This window comes from Lepisosteus platostomus, chromosome 26, assembly GCF_059453375.1.
Source record: "Lepisosteus platostomus isolate fLepPlt1 chromosome 26, fLepPlt1.hap1, whole genome shotgun sequence".
Lineage (NCBI taxonomy): Eukaryota > Metazoa > Chordata > Actinopteri > Semionotiformes > Lepisosteidae > Lepisosteus > Lepisosteus platostomus.
In genome coordinates, this window is record NC_142636.1 from 6,979,796 (window position 1) to 7,001,017 (window position 21,222).

General features: G+C 47.4%; 1 protein-coding gene across 1 annotated transcript; it reads left to right on the forward strand.

The window, feature by feature from the left end:
* Positions 1–640: 640 nt before the first annotated feature.
* On the forward strand, positions 641–16,830 carry rab25b (RAB25, member RAS oncogene family b). The gene is made up of 5 exons (XM_088621628.1): positions 641–1,128; positions 9,945–10,140; positions 10,824–11,017; positions 12,479–12,559; positions 13,854–16,830. Exons 1-5 carry the CDS (start codon positions 1,092–1,094, stop codon positions 13,979–13,981), a joined length of 636 nt encoding a protein of 211 aa, XP_088477754.1. The 5' UTR covers positions 641–1,091; the 3' UTR covers positions 13,982–16,830.
* Positions 16,831–21,222: the final 4,392 nt, after the last annotated feature.

The following is a 21,222-nucleotide window of genomic DNA, read 5'->3' on the forward strand; positions in this document are numbered from 1 at the left end:
AGCAGTGTGACAGAAGGAGCCAGGGACAGCAAGGCCCAGCCTGTCTAGAAACTTTATGAGTGTTTGATTTTGCTGTATTACACAATCTATGGAGAAGGACTCCTCTCCTGGTAAAAGGAGTCTTTTATTGTGTTTGGGTCTTTTTTTAAAATAAACTGTCTTTTATTAGATTTATTCCCTAGTAGTTAAAGGGTGAGGTACAGAGCTGCTGGCTTCTTGACAATCACTAGGGGGGTTAGAGAAGTAGGGGTAGCAAACACAGTGCTGAAGGTATTTTGTCATCAGAATGTTTCATGTGCCTTCATGTTAGCAGGTTGGATCAAGGTGTTAAAGGTAGGAAAAACTGTACCAGCTCCCCTGAATATTCCTGGTAGACAAACAGCCCCCTGCCGTCGGCGTCCTGTGACGCTGGTGCCCACCTGTCCGGCTGAGACTTCAGCAGGGCGTTGAGCGCGAGGGGGCGGGGCCGAGCTCACACTCCCAGCCGCCAGGATCTCCCTGGGGGGGCCGGATGGCCTGCCTTATTACCAAGCCGCAGCGGCTGATCGGGTTAATGATTACAGCCCGAGAGAGGCGAAAGGAAGGGAGGGGCTGGAGCCGAGAAAGCTGCCGCTCTCCTTCACTGATTGCAGGTTCATTTTTGGAAGGCGGGGGGGGAGTGTCTTTCGTGGTGGTCCGTTGGCTGGAGAAAGTGAGAAAGTACAAAACGAGAGGTCCTCCCAATGTCAGCCCTGTGGTGATTCAGTACCAGGGTGGGGGGTGGAGGCCAGGCTGCCTCTACCTGTTCTACCTGCTTCCCGGACACGCCCACCGTCAGCTGTGAGCGCAGCCGCCAGGTCCTTGTGCAAACACAGCACTGACTCCTGCGCCCAGGGAGAGAGAGTGGCGGCCGCGGTGATCTCGACCACCTGGACTTGCTCAGGCAGGGTACTGCATTCCGGACTCGGATCTCTCCCAGAGGGGAAAGGGAGAGCAGGAGATCGGGGGCGGGGGAGGTGCTGGAGGACGGTACCTTTTCCACCTTTTCTCCCTGACCCGTTCGGCAGGGCCGCTCACGGGCCCGACGAGACGGCAGCAGGTGAGCCGCCAGCATGGGGACAGACGAAGACTATAACTTTGTGTTTAAAGGTAAGCCTCTTGCTCTTAATAAACAGCCGCCTGTGTAAGGTGTTTGGGGCTGCAGTGGGGGGGCTGTATCGCTATGGGGGCCCCACGGACCTGGGGGGGGGGGCAGAAGCCAGCCCGCTTCAGGCCTGCGGTAGTTCTCTGGTGAGCCGTCGGACAAGGTAGGAAGCAATGCGTGGGTATCAGGCTCGAATGCAAGCAGCAGCTCCCTGCACTTCTAGCCCATTACACATTCCTTGAGTGATCTGTCTCGGATACAGATCGTGCCTGCGCCTGCTGATTCTGCATTGATCTGGTGCTGGGGCCAGTTGTCTCTTTTTGCACGGGGGGGGCCCCGTGAGTCACTCGGCTGCACGTCATGGTGCGACAATGCACAAGGCAGATGCGCTGTCCATGTACAGAGCGTCCATAGTGGTGGAGGCTGCATGTGGGAAGGCGAACATTTTCCCAGTGTTGGTCTGGGCGGTGACTGACTGCATTTTCACTCCCTCCCCCGAAATCGACCTGCTGCCATGTCAGCCCGGGCCAGGGATGTTTACAGAGCCGATGAGTCAACTTTTTTGTTTTTCTGCTGTAGCAACGCACGGTCTTGCGGAAGGATTGGCGCGGGTATGTCTGGGAGCTGCAAATGGACAGAGTCACGAGCCGCAGGGACTCGGAAAGCAGGGGAAAAGCTTGAGCTCCCTTTGATCTGACACGCACACTCTCCGTTTGTTGGCCACGAAGAGCGTGTGGCCTAGATCGAGCTGCATCTTGTTCACTTGAACCAATCACATCTCGATCCAAACTACTGTTAGGGCTCCTGAGTCTTATTCAATGTAGCATGTGCCCCTGCTGTACGGTTCAGACTAGAGGTGTCACCCTGGTGTCCTGGCCAAATTTCCCCCTGGCCTTTACCAGTCATAACTCCCATCTCTGAACTGGCTTCATCACTCTGCTCTCCTCCCCACTGAGTGAGCGGACTGGCGCATCATCCAGGTGGGGCTGCACACTGGTGGTGGTGGAGGGGATCCCCATTACCTGTACAGCGCTTTGAGTGGAGTGTCCAGAAAAGCGCTATATAAGTGTATATTATTTATAAGGAAAGATGTGGGTCAGACTCCTTGTTGGCCTTGTCATGCAAAGGCTGATCTAGGTCACCATGTGTACGAGGTTGTTAGGTCATGGCTGTAGAGGGATTGTGAGGAGAAGAAACAAGTGTGATATATTTGCTATGTGTGAGGGCTTTAAAACACAGTCGAATGTGGAGAGAGAAAGGCTGTTACTAGTGGTAACAATCAACCAGTTTATCTCACAATGAAATATGGTCACTTTGTCAATAACATACAATGATACTGTGCAGCAGTGGAGCTAAAATCCACATGGACCATGCAGGGTCCCGTAGATCAATATGTAAAGTATCTCTTTTTTTAACTGGTTTTAAAATTGATATTTTTTTTGCTGTACAGCGAAGTTCACTGCTTATGCATCCTGTGTTGTGCATCTCAGAGCATTCCAAATACCATTAGGGAAAAAAAAACAGTTTTTTTTAAATATGCCTTCATACTAGTATTTGACTGAAGAAACAGATTAGAAACTGCAGGAAAGTTTACAGCGTGAAGTCTCATGTGATATTATTGTCACCAAATCCTTGCTGTGCTGAGGGAGAGTGGAAGTCTCTGGAGCTCTCCTGTTTGTGATTCACCTAACACAGTGCATCACTCTGCCCAATGGCTGACAAATCTGAGCCCAGCCCTGCATATTAAAGTTAGTGGGCAGCATTGCTGCTGCTTCACAGCTCTGGGGCCCTGGGTTCATTTCCTGGGATGCTGTCTGTATGGAGTTTGCGTGTTGTTCCCGCATTCGCATGGGATTTCTCCGGGTGCTCCCGTTTCCGGTAAGGAAATTCGTTTTTTATACCAAGAGGTGTGGTTGTCTGGATCAAGCCTCCCAGCCAGGGCCTGAAGTCCATACTCTTGACTCCTTGAAGAAGCAGCGAAATGAAATTTTAATATTGCTTGTCTGCTAAACCGCCAGTCGAAAGACTTTTGGGGCATGGGGGACGATATTCCTCGTTCTGGAATGAGGGTGGAAGGCTGCCATTGCCCAGACAGCTTTTTGAAATGCACAGACATGGCTAAAGCTGGCCTCGTGTTTCTGTGCGTTTCATCCCTCCTCACAATGTTCTTTCCCGGCTGTCTGAGGTTTTCACTCTCTTTTCCTAAAGTTTGTTTCGAACCCCACAGAGCCAGCAGTGCCTGTGCGTACTTCATCGTGATCATTGCAAATACGGCGGTGAGAATGGTTATAATTGAGAGCAGGTAACTTGGTTCATTTAGCTCATTTATTTTTTCAATAGCCAATTGATCTGAGGATCCCACACCGCCATTTCTGAAGGAAGCCAGGGTATCAGTCTCTACGAAACAACTGGGCAGTGAGTTCCACACCCCCACTGAGCTTTGTGTAGAGAAGTGCCGCCTGTTCTCAGTGATAAATGTGCTTCCACTTCATTTCCGCTGGTGCCCCTGGTTAGTGTAGATGTTCTATCAAGAGGGTAGAATAAACAAAATAAAACAGAAATACAGGAAAGGTAAATAACATGACCCTAATCTCAAACAAAAGACAACATGCGATATGATTTCACGCAGTGATTTAAGGAGAATGTTTTCATGAGAATTCATACTGTTCCACCAGGTATTCAGATAGATGGGGACTGCCTCTTAGTCTGGAGCTTTTTCAATCTAAAAGTCCTAAAGTGTTTCATTCATGAATCCATTGAGAGGCAGCTGGAAGATCCTGGTGGTTCCATTTATCCATATTTTAGTAGCTGCCATTTGTCAAACTCAGACGCTTCCATTCTTTTCCATAACGTCACCTAAAAAAGCTGATACTGGGCTCATGTTTAAGACCTTGTTCTAATACGTTGCTTAAGATATTTCTAGCTACCATTTCCTTTAATTGAAACAGGTGACGGTCACAGAGCCCTCTTTGCTGAGCTTTGATTTCCTGGAGTTTAGATTCAGTTCCTCCTGTGCGTCCAGCCCTTGTTCATGAAAGCCAGCCATTGTTCTGTAGCAGCCCTTACCCCTCAGAGCCTAGTCTACTTCTCTTCTCCTCTGTGACATCACTTCCTCTTCTGCATGCTGAGGTCATAGTCTCTACCACTGGGCTCTGTTTGACGCCTGGTTCAGGAGATGCCACACTGGGGCCTGTTTTTAATTGTTAAAGGGACAAGATCCATATCTCTTCCTCTTGTATGTGAAACAAAAATTGAGAATCTGAAAAGACCAGAGACAGCCAATTGTGAGAAACCTGAACCAAACTCAGGGATCTCTGTTAGATTCACAAAGAGAAACCTGTCACGTACCCAAGGGAATCTATCACTTCAGGTCACCTTATAAAACCGTAGCAAGCTCACAATCGCAGTCGGTGGACCATTACCTGAAGCATAACACATCCAGGCAGGTCATAAAAATTCCTTCAGCCTGTTTTTTCACTCTGGGTTAAAAATAAACCTGTCTGGGAGCTCTGGAAACTGGGAGCTTTCATTTAGGCCTAAAGCAAGCTGCAATCTGAATTCCATTGTACAATTCCTGTTAGGAGTAAGTGAGTACTGTGCTTCTCACCCCTGTGGTACAAACTGGTTGTATTCGCACCCTGTAGGCACGGTGCAAACGAACATTTGTTGTGCAGATCTGCCTCTTCATAAGTCCACCTGACTTTTAACCCTCCCCCCCATAAAGATTAAGTTAAAATAGTTAAAATAAATAAAAAAGTTAAAATAAATGAGCAGCTGAGCAGATTTCGAGAGGACCTTAACTGAACATAGTGTACCGTACTGACAAAATCAACCCAGAGCACCAATTCATCACAAACCAGCCTAGAAAAGCCATAATTAAAGGCCTCATAAGCTCCTAAGAATAATATTTCTTTCGTTTTCTTACTGATGAGAATTGAAATTGATTTGATTATTTTCCAGAAGTCTGGACTCGGGGCTACAATTTAAAATAATGTACTGTAAACGAAAACACAAGTCTGTCAATTTGGAGGCTACTGTATATTCGCTGAATGGACTAAGTCCCATCGTAGAATGTGACTTTGTGATCTCTAGCATGGATGCAGCAGATCCACTTGCACTGCCATTTGGACAAATCTACGCTCTTGGTCATTAAAATATGTGATAGGAGCAGTCTGTACACAGGGCTCGTGCAGCAGCTCCAGATACTGGATCTTTTAACAGCCACTGTACCCAGTCCCTGGTGCTCAGGGCTTGCTCTGCTATGCAATGGGCGTCTCACAGCCACACCTTGCAACTGTGCTGTGCTTGATCTGTTCAACAGGCACGGCCGATCAGACGTGAGACTGCTAGTGTGGGCCTGCCTGTTATTGGGAAAGGTCTGCGGATTAGAAAAAACGGATAAGCAGGGTGAGGTGTCTTTCTATTGACCAACAGCAGCCCAGCCCAAAACTGCAGGATGTCACATTACAAATAAATAATAGTCCACCGCCTGCAATGTATTATTCTACACAAAACAAGTAGCCCAGGAGCCAAACTACAAACTACTACTGTGGACGACACTGAGCTTGAAGAAGCTGCTCATGAAAGAGGTTATGTTGACACATGTTATAAAATGACATTTTATAGGCAATGTGAGGAAGCAATAAAAAAGGAAAAAAGAGCATTAAGTTTAAAATGTAAAGAGCAAGAAATCAAGGAACGCTGTTTTAAAATTGTACAATGATGTGAGAGGCTCATACCTGAACCCTGAAGTCCACATAGCAGGAAACAGAACATAGAGAGAGTGACTCCCCTCACCCAGGAGGGGCTGGGAAAGAGATCTCTGGCCCCCAGGAGGCATTATTCAGACTCTTTAGGGGTACTTAACAAGGGTACTCCATACAGTGCATCACACAGGGAGGTGTGCAGGTATTAAGGTCAACAAAAAGGCAAAATGCTCAAATCTGAATTGAATCACCATTCCATACTTAATTCCATTTTGTAATGGCCTGCTCGCTGGGGTGTCTAAATCCACATTGAACAAACACCAGTATGCCCAGGATTCGGCAGCCAGAATCCTGACCAGGTCGTGTTCAAGTGATCGCATTACTCCTATCCTGGAGTCCTTGCACTGGCTTCCTGTCAGGTTTCGTGTCAACTTCAAAATTCTCACCTACAAGGCTCTGCATGGCTTGGCACCTCAGTACCTGTCTGAGTCACTATCACCCTACTCCCCACCTCACAACCTTCTCTCTTCTATCTCTGGTCTCCTATCTGTCACCCAAGCCTGCCTACACTCTGTGGGTGACAGGGCCTTCTCCTGTTCTCCTGCTCCAAAGCTCTGCAACTCTATCCCCAAGGATATCAGAGTCACCTTCCCTGAGCTCCTTCAAATCCAGACTCAAAACCTTCTTCTCCAGAAGGGCTTTTATTTAACTGGCTGTGTCTGCTGCCCCTTTGCTTTCCTACTGTATTCCAAATTCTCACTGTAACTGTGCAATTCTGCTTCTCCTCTCATTGTGTGCTCATTGTTTCTTACTGTAAACTGCTTGATAAAGCCATTTTAGAGGCAATGTATCTAATTGTTTATTTTTAACATATTATTATGATTATTTACATGTGGTGATACTGAATGCCTGACAATTACACATGCTGCTAAACTAACACGCTGCCCCCCCGACAGACAGACTCTTTATTTCTGTTCGGATACCTGCTCCCAGAACTGGCACGGAGAATGGGCACAACGTGTTTTTTCAATAGGCATCTGTGTGGAAAGATGGGTATTATTTTTCCTTAATGTAGGAGAACTGCATCCACATACCAGCTGAGTGCTCTTGCTGTTTAGATAAGATGCAATTTCAATATACTTTGCATCGCCCAGCACGCGTGCTCAAAGCTCTCTTTCCGTCCTCGGATACAGTGTTGAATTACCGGGATTTGTCCTCAGGGAAGCGTTGGTCAGGAACACTAAAATCCCATTTTTATACGACATGGCTGTCTGTGTCCACCAGCCCCACAGTCCAAGGAAAAGTCCTGCAATTCCTGTTTCCAAACATGCCCTAAAGTTGGAAATTTGGTTGCGGTGTGGGAACGACAAGACCAGATTTTGTGTTTTGGAAGTGATCCTGTTTTCTGCTGATTTGTGTGTAGCTGCATGTAAATTATTTAAGAACATTGGGTAAAAAAAATCTCTTTATCTATTACTCATTCAGCATCTCTTTTGACTACCTGTTAATTAATTGAGATGCAGTCATCCAGCATTACCCAAGCCTGCTGGAAGGGTAAGTACAGTATTGGGGTATCCAGAAGGTTGCAAGTGAGGGGCAATTCAGCTGAAGTCATCTCGCTTTCCTGCCAGTAGGTGATTGATTCGGGAAAAATCAGCTTGAACAACATAAACTGGGCGGCTTTTTTAAGACACCCAGCACTGTTTGGATAAAGATGCACCTCCGTTTGTCACTCCAAAATGCCACCTGCTTGAGTTCAAACCAGTCTGGTAACTCCTTGGGTCCAATCTGCTCGTTGTGACTTCTGTTAAGGCAGATATTTGGGATTGTTCTTACGAAATTGACCAGGTTTCCGAAAGCAGTTGCTACAATAAGTTTCATTCTGTTCACGCCTCTGCTGATTAGCTCGCCCACAGTGGGAGTTGGAGACAGTAGGAAATTCTGTGCTGGGAGTGTCTTGGAATGTTGCAACTTTGTCAAGACTGTGTGTAGGCTCTGAGAACTGGGTGGATCTGGGGTGCAACTGAAAACAAAGCAGACACTCCTGCAGTGATAGTCTCCAGAACATTCACAGCTCAAACTATACTATTGTTCACTTCCTACCTGAAAAACCTAACAGCCAAATCTGTAACCAGGGCAGCAAAGAATGATGGGATTTGTAGTTAAAGTTCAGTCAAGAATTTAAATGAAGTGTTGTTTGTTAAAACTGTTATACATTGAGGGGCAATGGCACAGTGGGCAGCATTGCTGCCTCACAGCACTGGGACAATGGGTTCAATTCCAGACCTGGGTTGCTGTCTGTGTGGAGTTTGCATGTTCTCCCTGCATTCGTGTGGGTTTCCTGTGGGGGCTCCAGTTTCCTCCCACAGCCCAAAAACGTACTGGTAGGTTAATTGGTGTCTGGGAAAATTGGTCCTGGTGTGAGTGTGTGTGTGTTTGTATCTCTGTGTGCCTGGGCTGAGATAAACTAGAGTTCTGTCCAGGGTGCACCCCCACCTTGAGCCTGTTGCTTGCTGGGATAGGCACCGGCTCCCCCACGATCCTGTAAAGGGATAAAGGGGCTGGAAATTGGATTGATGGTATATGTCGATTATAATTTTGGTCATGTTAAAAAACCATTCACGGAAATGATCTGGAAGATTGACACGGTACATTCCTGGGCTCAACAAAAGTTTCTTCCCTCCCAGATTCCAGGAATTTCATCTTCTTTGCTCTGATCTAGAAAAGACTGAGAGGAAGCCAGATTCAAGAATACTAAATCCTCAAAGGCAGTGACAAACTCAACCCTATGTTCTTCTTCATTATCGTTATTGATAAAGCTCTTGCACATATGGTGCTTTAGAGTTTCTGTTTTCAGTTTTCTTATGTGGAAGTCTGATCAATGTGATGTCCTTATCAATCTGATATTCTCCGTCATTGAGCAATCTTTTTAAGACCGGTCTCTTGTTGATTTCCGCCTGTATGTCTAGAGTGTGAAACGCAGGTGCAGAGCTGTGGGTGTGGGATTCTGTCCTATGGCCTTGTGCAGCTGTGGACAGCTGTGGCTCTGCCAGGATATGATCACTACGTCCCAGGAGCTTCCCAGCTCTGAGCTGCGTGGTCTGGGAATTTCATGAGGGTTGAGCCTCTCTGTGGGAAACTTCCACACACCGTCCCGTTTCCCTAGGGAATTATGTTAACATGGAGCAGGAGTATAGGGCCTTGTTACATAATGATTTTTAAAGAGCAGCTAATTAGGCAGCAATTAAACAATTAACTTTTATAGTTGAGTTGTTAAGTGCACTGAAAAGCACTAGGAGGGCAGTTCACAAGCCTAAGCAGAAGAGAATCTTCCAGTCTTTCTCTGGGCTGCAGGTTACTGTGCTGACTTTGTGGATTTTGGGCAGTGGATATTAAAACACCCACAGTGGCGGAGGGAGGGAACAGAATATCAGTAAGAGCCATGAGTATGGATAACAGGCTGTCCTAGCTCTGAAAATAAAACCTGCTGGTACAGAATTACTGGGCCTTCACACTATCATACTGGTGTAATTCAAATAAAAATGGTTTGGTTATTATGGTGATGACGATTCTCTGAGTATAATACAAAGTTGACAAGTGACCCCAGCACTCATATTATTATTATTATTATTATTATTATTATTATTATTATTATTATAACTACTTACAAATTATATACACACCACTTAAAGCACTTTACAGGTCATGGGGATCCCCTCCACCCCCACCAGTGTGCAGCCCCACCTGGATGATGCGCCAGTCCGCTCCCCACACACCAGCTCTCAGTGGGGAGGAGAGCAGAGTGATGGAGCCAGTTCAGAGAGGGGGGTTATTAGGAGGCCATGATGGGGGAAATTTGGCCAGGACACTGGGGTTACACCCCTACTCTTTTCGAGAAACACCCTGAGATTGTTAATGACCACAGAGAGTCAGGACCTCAGAAGGACGGCGCCTACAGTACAGTGTCCCCGTCACTATAGTGGGGCATTAGGACCCACACAGACCTCGGGGTGGGGCTACCACCTGGGAGCTGCAGGGTGATACAGCTGCTGGATGTGTGACCAATAACGACCAGTTGTGAATGTGGGCCATCTCTCTCCCTCTCCTGTGCGCAGTGGTGCTGATCGGAGAGTCGGGGGTGGGCAAGAGCAACCTGCTGTCGCGCTTCACCAAGAACGAGTTCAACCACGACAGCCGCACCACCATCGGCGTGGAGTTCAGCACCCGCACCGTGCAGATCAACAGGCTCACCATCAAGGCGCAGATCTGGGACACCGCGGGCCTGGAGAGATACCGCGCCATCACCTCCGCGTGAGTGCAGAGGGCCACCCACAAAATACACAGCGTCGGGGCTCCCCAGAACCAGGACTGGCCCCCATGCAAAGACAAAGCATTAATAAGGAGCAAAACAACAAACTGTGGCAATCAGGCTAAGACTAGACAATATAGTCTAGTCTGTTTGTTATATTGAGTTGAAACAGCAGTGGTCCTGATGTTTCTTTCAATACAGGAATTAGATCTTTCAGGCTAAAGGCGGAGCGGTGGCTCTGGGGCTCAGGATCTCCGCCTGTGGCTGGAAGGTTGCTGGTTCAAATCCTGCAGTCTATTCTATGATAAGGCAAGATCACTTTATTGGCTATATACAATTTCTTGCAGTCTTTTTGCATACCCCAGCTTGCTCTCCATGAGACACACAGACAGGGAGAGAAGCTGGGGGTCAGAGCGCAGGGTCAGACATTTATATGGCGCCCCTGGAGCAGTTGGGGTTCAGGGCCTTGCTCAGGGGCCCAACAGAGTAGGATTCCTCTGCCGGCCGCGGGATTCGAACCGGCAACCTTCCAGCTCCAGATCCTTAGCGCAAAGTTGTGTCTTGATCGTTGCCAGGGAACCTGCTTCTCCAGTGTAGCTGGGCTGCTTGATCCAGATGCCCGCTGCCCATTACCGGCAGGTTCTTCCACGAATTCATTACTCCATCTCTGTCCCCCCCCCTGCAGGTACTACCGGGGGGCTGTGGGCGCCCTGCTGGTGTACGACATCTCCAAACACCTCACTTATGAGTCTGTGGAGCGCTGGCTGAAGGAGCTGTATGACCACGCCGACCCCCACATCGTGGTCATGCTGGTGGGCAACAAGACCGACCTGTCGTCCCTGCGGGCAGTGCCGACTGAGGAGGCCAGGGACTTTGCAGGTACCAACAGCCCAAGGACGGGAATTGTGTTTCCGACCTGTCCTGCTTGCACCCGACACTTCTCCATCTCACCCAGCACAAGTCTTCTGTTTTATTTGTAATTGCTGGCCAGTTTGGGGAACAGCCGATTGTGTGATTTTCACATTGCGGCTCAGAGATACGAAGCCTGTGAGCGTACACGGGAGAGAAAGAGGAAGTGCCGACTTCTGCACCTGCCCGCCTTCGAGCTCCTCGTCTCTTAACACAGCTACCAGAGGCTAGCACAGACTCAGAGCCCCCCTCTCTCACAGCACTGCAAGGTCTGCAGGGGCTCAGAAGGCCACAGGGCGTCGTTGTGTTTGCCCAGGGCTGAGAACCCTCTGGCTGAATAATCCCACTTTACCCTTGACAGCACTCAGCCCACTGTGCGCTGTCCAGTCGCAGTCAGCTAGTGACATGACCCAGGCTCACGCCCATGCTAACAGATCTCAGCCTGCGCTTGAGCAGGTCACTGCCTGAGCCACTCGGGAGGCTCCACCTCTCCCAGTTCCTGACTGAGCGCTCCGATATTTACACAGCTGCAGAGAACGTGCTCAACCTGCACTCTAAAAGGACTGAGAACATGGTGAGGAATTCTGTGCGCTCACGATCACATGCTTGGCTGCATCACATCAAGAGTGCAAGGAAAATGGGAAAAGAGACCTTGGAATGACTTTGGACTCAGTGGAATCTGACTTCCATAACTCCATGCTGTTGAATCCCAGTGTGGTGTCTTCTGTCTTCCTTTCCCATTGGTCTTAGAAACACCAGAACACTAATTAGCCATTTAGCCAAAACATAGACAAACCAGGCAGTAAATTAGGAGATCAACATATAAAGCTTCGGAGTCATTTTAATGAAGTAAGTTGGGTCGCTGTCTGTTTTGAAGGAAGAAGGAGAAGGAGATTCAGGAACTTGCTCACTGTTAGTCAGTGACAGAGCCAGGGAAGTCTGGGAAATTCCGGAGAACCTGTGGTCAAATCCGTCAAATTAAAACTGGATTTCCTCTCTGAAGTCAGGGGTGTCCAGTCCTGGTGCTGGATGGCCAGTGTGTCTGCAGATTTTCTCCGTGTCTTTACAGACCTGGGTCTGAGCGCCTGCTTTGTCTTCTAGTTTTTCAACTGGGTCTTCAGTCACCCGTGTTCGCGGGTGCCCATAACTGATCTGCCTGCTGGTTCAGACCTTCAGACACCAGAACCCGATGAACTGAGAGAGTTGGTCCAGTTGAGTCAATAACTGAGCTGATGTAGGGGAGTGAAGGGTCAAGCTGGAATGAAAACCCAGAGATACACTAGAGAACTAGTTTTCAGTCTTCTTGAGTGCACAGGTCCTGCTCAGACAGGCCAGCAGCAGCGTGCGTGCCAGGCGGTGTCGGGGTGCCTGGCTGGGTGTGTGTGGACGCACACGCTCATGACAACCCGGTCTCTGCCTTCCCCTCCTCAGAAAAGCGGGGACTGCTGTTCATGGAGACGTCGGCCCTGGAGTCCACCAACGTTGAGACGGCCTTCAACAACGTGCTGGCAGGTAATAATAATTAATAATAATTGTTTACACTTATATAGCACTTTTCCGGACACTCCACTCAAAGGGGATTACTAGGAGGCCATGATTGGTAAGGGCCAATGGGAAATATGGCCAGTACACCAGGGTTACACCCCTACTCTTTTCAAGAAACACCCTGGGATTTTTAATGATCACAGAGAAACAAGACCTCGGTTTGACGTCTCATCCAAAGGACAGCACCTGTTTTGCAGTATAGTGTCCCCGTCACTATACTGGGGCATTAGGACCCACATGGACCGCAGGGTGAGCGCCCCCTGCTGGCCCCACTAACACCTCTTCCAGCAGCAACCTTAGTTTTTCCCAGGACTCTCCCCTCCAGGTACTGGCCAGGCTCACACCTGCTGAGCTCCAGTGGGGCTGCCAGCTGGGAGCTGCAGGGTGAGATGGCTGCTTCAATGGTAGTCATTGATCACATGAGGGGTCACCTCCCCAAAGCCGATCCCGAGTCCTAATCAACAGACCTGACATCCCAACCACCCAGGGCTCCTCTCCGTGACTTCTGTCTTGGGCACTAGCTAAGGGAACATTAGCTAAAAATAATCTATCGATTGTGCAATGGCTTTCTATTATGGGGGACCATTTTAAATTGGAAAAACGTGTACAAAAGGAAATATGTCCTTATTATTTCATCTGGAATCCCCCTTTTCAATTATTTCAACCTTGGAGACATAGAAGCTGTGAGACAATCCATATTATGTCAGAATCTTGGATGAGTTTATATTCTTTTATAAGTTATCGATGATCATTTAACTGCCTGTGAAGAGGGACAGGGGTGGGGAGGGCAAGAAAGGTTTATCTCTGGGCTCATTTGCGGCTGATTATTATAACTACTGTTATTTAAAAAAAATAAGAAAAATGAAGAACAAAAAATCCTAACAGACTGAGGAGAGGTACAGAAGCTTTATTTCTCCTTGGCGCTAATCAGCTTCAGTACAAAACTCATGATATGAAAGTTGAACATCATTTTCTTTCTGTGGTTTTGAGTCTTGTTGAGTTCAGTCATCAACAAAGTGTGTAATTATGGTTGATCATAAAAACAACAGTTTGTGTTAATAGTTTTCCGGTACGGTTAAGAGCCCTAAAGATTAATTTGTTTTGCACATCTGAAGCTAGAAAGTGTCGCCTTAGGGCAGTTTGGCTGCAGGAATATTTTTGAGTTTGTTCTTTCCGACAGGCGCCCAGTCTCTTGTCTGTTATATCTCTGGCTCTCTGGGCCCCGGGGTTCAAAGGTCGCGCTTGTGTCTGTGTTCTCCAGAGATCCACAGGAAGGTGGCGAGCAAAGAGGTGACCCGTGGCTCCATCAGCGCCGTGTCCCTGTCCAACCCCAACGCCGTGGGCGCAGAGAGGGAAGAGGGGAGCAAGACCTGCTGCAGGAACCTGTGAGGGACGGCGCTGGGGGCGGGGGGGAGGGGTTAGCACGCGACACCCTGCCCCCTCACCGCGCCGCCCTGGCCAGTCAGGGGACAGAACATCCCGACGCGGCTCCGAGATGAAACTAACGGGCGCGATGAGTCCAGGCATCTGTTTTTGACAACTGGGAAACAGCCACCGCCCGTCCCAGTGACAGGGGAGTACTCACCTAAGGGGGTCATCAAGCTCCTTCCTGGAGCAATGTCAACAGCAGGTGATTTCAACTGCTCTTCTGTCTTACTCTGTCGTTTCTTTCGTATTTTACTCCTACGCACGAGGCAGTCCTCTTCTAGACTCCTGTTTGTTTTGTCAAAGGGAAGATTGTCTTATCAAGGTCGTACAGTATGTCAGCAGCCGGTCCTTCCCAATGAGAGCAGTCAGCTCTGGCCTTTTGAATTCCATTTCCTGGCAGGCCTTCATTCAGTCCATCCTTAATTCTCTTGGTGTTCGATTTTATGGTCAACTAAGCAATTGACTTGGGTCCAAGCCCTGCGATGGAAACTTCTAGATGATCGGTCAGTCCCCTGCCTTAACACACAACTTCAGGATTGCCAAAGAAAAGCTTTCTTGTTTTATTTTGCGAAATGTTTGGCCTTCTGGGGCGGCATGGTGACACAGTGGTCAGCATTGCTGTCTTGCTGTGCTGGGGCCCTGGGTTCAACCTGGGGTGCTGTCTGTGTGGAGTTTGCATGTACTCTCCTTGTTTGGTTGGGCTTCGTCCCATAATCCAGAGACATGCTGGTGGGTTAATTGTCTTCTGGGAAAACTGGCCGTGCTGTGAGTGTGTGTGTCCGTCTGCTCTGTGATGGACTGGCGTCCCGTCCAGGGTGTACCCTGCCTTGTGCCTGTAGTTTGCTGGGATAGACTCCAGCTCCCCCCCCAACACAGAAATGGATGAAGTGGTTAGTAGATGGATGGATGTCTGGCCTTTTAATGACTATTTTTCTCATCTTTTTAGAATTAAGTTTGTAAAATTACTCTGAGAACTCCATGGTGCAGCATTGTTTGTTTAATCAAAAGGTCATAGTCCCCCTTAGCTTTAGTGACACCGTGTCACTAGACTTGTAGTGCGTTTGCAGTGGATTTACAAAGTGCAGGAGACTCAAAAAAAAAAGAATGAATCCACAGGTAGGCAATTTTGCTTCTGTACAGCAAGTCAGTCAGTTTTATGTTTGCTTTTAAAATGACAACTCCTGAGGACGTCCGCCGACTTTCTGTTGTGCAAACACTTAGTCAGAACACATCCTGGAACCGGAACTTATCATCGCACTGAAGCAGACTGTTAATCGTGAATCCAGGATGTCTGGATAATGACGAGATCTGGAGTTGGCTTGGAACGCTGATTGGAACACACGAGGAGTAACCTGCTTAAATCCTTCCCTGCGCCGCTGGAGACTGGAGGTTCCCTCAAAGTCAAGACTGTGGAGCAATGAGAGATTGCTGAGCCCGACCTGCTGAGATGCTTTTTACCAGACACTATGAACATGATGTGTCGTGTGTGGTGCAGTGATCAGCATTGCTGCCTCGCCGCACTGGGGCCCTGGGTTCAATTCCTTGGGGTACTGTCTGTGTGGAGTTTGCATGTTCTCCCCATGTTCACATAGGATTCCTCAGGCTGCTCAGGTTTCCTCCCACAGTTCAAAGACATGCGGGTAGGTTAATTGGCTTCTAGAGCAAATTGGCCCTAATGTGAGTTTGGGCTCGTTTGAGTGTGTTTGCCCTGCAGTGGATTGGCGTCCCATCCAGGGTGTACCCTGCCTTGCACCCGCTGCTTGCTGGGATAGGCTCTGGCTCCCATGCGAGCCTGTTCTGGGTAAAGCGATTCGGAAATAGGTGGAAGGATGATGTCTCACCTCATTCAGACTCCACACAGACAGGTATCTGGGTCCCTGGAGCTGTGACGCAGCTGTGCTAAATGACGTGATACTGTGCTTCCCCACTCTGTTCGTGGAACTGGATTTGTTACCTCCAAGTGCCGGGCAGTCCGCCTCTTGACAGTTGATTTCTCAGGGGTAGGTAGCTCTGCTCGTGTGGACCACCGTCTGCATCACAGCTTCGACTTGCCGAGCACCAGATGCAAATTACAACCGCAGCAGGTGGTAGCAGGCATTCGTTCACTGGCACAGGAAGTGGTGAGTCAATTAGTGGTGCCATGTTAAAATAACTTGCATTCCCCTCACTCTGCCCCTGACTAATTTTGCTGCTTATTCAGCTCTTAGTTTGAATAAAAACAGAGATCTTGCACAGCAGCACGGCGAAGTGAATCCTCACCATCTTTTGACTAAGAGGTTTTTTTCTTTTTTTTCAAGGTTTCAAGGTTTTTTTCAAGGGACAGGGTTAATAACGTGTAGCCAGTGGACAATCTAATATGCACCCTGCTCTAGGTCTTAGGTTCACTGTTAGTCTTGTTATGAGACATGTTGAAATATTTTGGCAATGCATAACACACAGTATGGTATATTGCTGAGTCCACTTTACCCTGGAAATGTAACACAATGGACAAGCAGTGCACTTTTCCCACAAATCCATTAATTTTGCTGTTACCTGTTGCTTTCATTGCTGTTTTGACATTTTTCACTCACAATCTATCACAATTATTGAAAATATCCAGAATCATTTTATGTTTCCTCTTTGTCTTTCCTTATCACGGTTTAGATTTGTTGTTGTTGCTATTATAAGTCCCAGGACAGTTATCAGAGGAGTGATGTGATTATTCTGGGATCTGAAACTTTGTGTCCGTCCCAGGCTCAGCTAAAGCAATGTTGCAAGCCTGTTGTAATTGTGTTCAACAATCACCTGAAATAAAAAGAAATTCGACCCTTTGCTTTCTGTCTCTTTGCTTTTTTTTCTCAAAATCGCTGCCCCCGAGTCTGCCACTGTCGCTCTGTGGTAACCTTTGACCTTTCACTAGAACAGGGTCATCATATAACCGAACAGCAGGGTGGCGCCAGAGAGCTCTTGCAGGGGGATCTTTCAGGGGTGTCAGGGGCAGTGGAGTGGGGGAAAAGGTTGACAGTGGTCAGATTATGTTGGAGTCCATGTTGGGGACCCAGGTGGTCAGAGCTGTGGAGTGTCAAGGCAGGGCAGAGTCAACCGTGACCGTAAGACGTAATAATCATAATAATAATCTTTATTTTATATAGCGCCTTTAAAGGTGGCTTTGGACGCAAGACTTGTCTTGAACGAATAATAATAATAATTATAATAATTGCTTACACTTATATAGCGCTTTTCTAGACACTCCACTCAAAACGCTTTACAGGTAATGGGGATCCCCTCCACCACCACCAGTGTGCAGCCCCACCTGGATGATGCGATGGCAGCCATAGTGCACCAGAACACTCACCACACATCAGCTCTCAGTGGGGAGGAGAGCAGAGTAATGAAGCCAATTCATAGATGGATGCATGGTAGGAGCTGGGGTGATGGGCTATTTGTGGGATCGTTTTCAATTATAGTCTAGAAGACATCATTTGGGGACCTTCTGGAAATTTGAGGTGGGGTTTGGATGTAGGAAACGCCAATAAGAATGCATTTCCTGTATTGTTCTGGTGATACCACCTGAGCACTAGACTACTGCTGGTGGCTGATCATATACTGAGCGCCGACTATGGCAGGCAGATCTGGCCCAAAGCCACACTTTGCTGTGTCTGGATTAACTATGGGACCCCAACATTTCAAATGTATAAAAAATGCACGCTCGGGCTAACGGATGTGCTCATCATCTCTGCGCAGAAAGAACATCTGGGGCAGGCTGCTTCATGCATTCCAAAAGGCGTTGCAAATGACCAATCCCCCTCACTCTCCTGACAGCTGCTGTGAGCAAGGAAGGCAGCAGAAATCAGTCTCAAACTTTTTAAGCTAGCCAAGCATTGCCAGCCACAGAGTGAGTCTAAAACATAGAGCAGTCTTTCCTTACCCTAGAGCACTGAGAGTAGATGGCAGTTTGAAGGGTGACCCCTGCTGGCCTGATAGGGTATAATAAGTACATTATCATCAACAGGAACTTTCATGTGAATATGTCGCAAAAACGTCCTCTTACATCTGTTACCCAAGTATAGGCCGTGCAGCATTAAGTCTTGAATGGGCACTGAATCAATTTTGCATGAAAATGTATTTTTAACACAGTGTAGTTTTTGTGACACTCTAAATGTCAATACAAACAATTGTTGAAATTATTGGAATCTTTACAGCTATGGCAAAACCTGCACACCTCTGGTATCAGTTTCACTAGGTCTCAGTAACTCCCACAGTTATTTAGTCTTAAAGGGGAACTGAAATGCTTTTTTATATTTCACGGTTAGAAAGAATCAGCGCTGATAAGTGCACTGCAGACCACAATGAATGTAAAATGTGCACAGTGTACGTGTTAGACAACCAGTTTACACCACAAAACAGACTAAATTTTCCGGTGTGTGCAGCACCATGTTCTGCGATTCAGAACGAGGCAACAGAACATCCGAACTTGAACATGAAGAACAGGAAGCAGCCCTATGAGATTGTAAACAAGCAGGCTTGTGAATACGTCTCCTTTAAGGATCCATCTCCTCCTAAAGATCTGCGCCTGTGGCTGGAAGGTTGCTGGTTCGAATCCCGTGGCCGGCAGAGGAATCCTACTCCGTTGGGCCCCTGAGCAAGGCCCTTAACCCCAGCTGCTCCAGGGGTGCTGTACAATGGCTGACCCTGAGCGCTGACCCCAAGCTTCTCTCCCTGTCTGTGTGTCTCATGGAGAACAAGCTGGGGTATGTGAAAAGACAAATTCCTAATAAAAGAAATTGTATATGGCCAATAATAATCTTTAATCCAATAGAAATATTGCCCTTGGTTTGCCGACAAATACTCCTTACTTGTTACCTCTGCAAGCAGATCATGTTGGAACATATCTGTGGTGAAATGTCTTCTGCACAGCCTGTACTTATTTGCTTGTACATCACGTTACATTAGTCATGGCAGTGAACAGACAGCAGGAAGGACCACTTCATGTCACAATTCTCTCGCCCATTACGGAAGTTTCGCAACGTTCATGACTTTGCGCTTAATCTGAAATTGGCCATTTTTTTCAATGTCAATGGATTTATTTTGCTACCGAGATTTAATAACCAGTCTGAGAAACTGGGACCACAGTTCCCCTTTAAAGGGACCCTGTGAGCACCACTCGTGGGTGCCTGGGCAAACCCCAGCGTAATCAGCTGGCACGCTGCCCCCTGGACAACACTTCCTAAGGCAGTGCTCCAGTGTGGAGACAGCGAGCGCTGCTGCTGTCAGTGGCGGTGCTGGACCAGTAGGCAGCGCTCTTCCCTCTGGATCAGAACCTCCCAGCCGGTGACCCAGAGTTTCGACAGAGAACATGGTCCTTCGGGTGCTCACTGTCTGGTCTTTGCCGATCCCAGAGCACTGCTGAGGAGAACAGGGGTGATAACCTCACGGTGCTGTACGGGTTTATGGGTTTGCACAATCTGTCTCTCTATCGTTCCTCCTTAACATAAATTGTTAGGCAGTTTCTTCCCCTTCACCTGCAATCAGATGAGTGCCGCACCTCAGTGATGAATACACTGTATGTCTTTTATAATTATTGATAGGAATGATCTTAGAAGTATTATTATTATAAAATTATATATTATGGAAATATCATGAGCAAATTGTATTATGAGAAGATCCACTCCTACAGTATGCCTTAGACTCAGGTCCCAACCTTGAAACTGCAAGCTGAGGAGCCAGGTATTGTAATTGTCTTTGGTGTTAATTTGATTAGGAAACTTTGTGATCAGTGCACACGTATTAAAGATACCATATCCGACTATGGCACAAACAACAGCAGACATTCTGTAATACAGACACTGCTTTTATATGCTGCCTTACAGATGTTATTAAAGCATTGTCCCATCAGTGCCTTTGAAAAGCCCCTCTGAATGAATGGATCTGAATAAGATCAGTATGCAGCTGGGAGGGTCTTTGTATTGTGGACAAGTGGAGGTCAAGCAAACGTCAGACTGATGCCCTCAGCGCTGAGGACGTCACAGCGAGAGAGGAAAGGCACTCTACAGGCCCCGGGCCAGACAAGTCAGCACTTGAAGTGTCTGGCTGGAAGTAATAAATAGGACTTTAATTGTGTTTCTCATCAGTGGAAGTACCCATCAACAAAGGGCACACAGAAAATCATTCAATGATAATAAATGTCTGATATATTTCATTTGCACAAATATTCTTAACGCGCCTTTAAAAGCAAAAATCTAAAAATGTTTGTCAGTTGAGTGTTCACTGTTGTGCTCTAAACTGAAGTCAGAAACATTACGATGTGAGACCCAGCCTTCAGGACACTCACTCTTGACACAGCTCCAGCCTGACACACTCCTGTCTGCCTCAGTAACAGGGATAACAGTGGTCTGCTGCTCTGTACAGAGTCAGCCTGCATGACGTGATGTGTCCGACTAGGGGTTACTGCTTTGCTCCAGAACGAACACAGCTGTAACATCTGTCTGCCCAGGGTCCACTGGAGAGCGCCCTTTTGGATGATGGGTGGAGGTCTGGCGAGATTTAAAATGTGACAAAAGGGTGGGATTTGGGAAAACAGTTTTTTAGATTGTTTTGAACACAGTTAAGGATTCTGGGGGCTCAGAAGACGACTCAATGGTGGCACACCGAAAGTCCCAGCACCATGGCAGGTCAGACAGAGACTGCCCGAGCTGAGCCCCGTCCTCTTGCATAAGGACTTCCCGTTTCTTGATTGACATCCAGCAGAGTGGAAACGATGCGTCTAGATCAATGTTTAAACTGACACATGGCAAAATGGTGCAGCAAGTAAGGCAATTAGATAGGTGTTCCCAACAGAAACCTTGCCCAAGACAGCTGTGGGTCACCCACAGAACCCCCAAGTTACAGAACCCCCAAACTGAAATCTTCTTGTGGACTCTGCGACACCAGACGCCTGTCCATGCGCACAAGTGTCGTATGAAGAGAAATTGCTATGATGAAAGGCCAGGATACAACGCAGAGCCTTAAAAGGCAGTGTGGTTATGACAATAAAAGGAAAGACTCCTTTACATTTTAAATACCTCTTGAGATTTTTTTAAAGGAGACGTCCTTTTTAAGTTTAAAAACTGTTTCATCAAGAATTGTAACTTAAACTGTTGTGTTAATCTTAAATTTCCGAAAAACAAACTGTCAGCATCTTATTTTGAATGTAGGTAATAAAATAATTAAATTTGACTTAGTCG

Excerpts from the sequence above, each read along its gene's own strand:
- rab25b (XM_088621628.1), top strand. The coding sequence starts at position 1,092 with ATGGGGACAGACGAAGACTATAACTTTGTGTTTAAAG. Across the intron at positions 1,129-9,944 it reads CTATAACTTTGTGTTTAAAG|TGGTGCTGATCGGAGAGTCG; the intron begins GTAAGCCTCTTG and ends TCCTGTGCGCAG. Across the intron at positions 12,560-13,853 it reads CTTCAACAACGTGCTGGCAG|AGATCCACAGGAAGGTGGCG; the intron begins GTAATAATAATT and ends TGTGTTCTCCAG.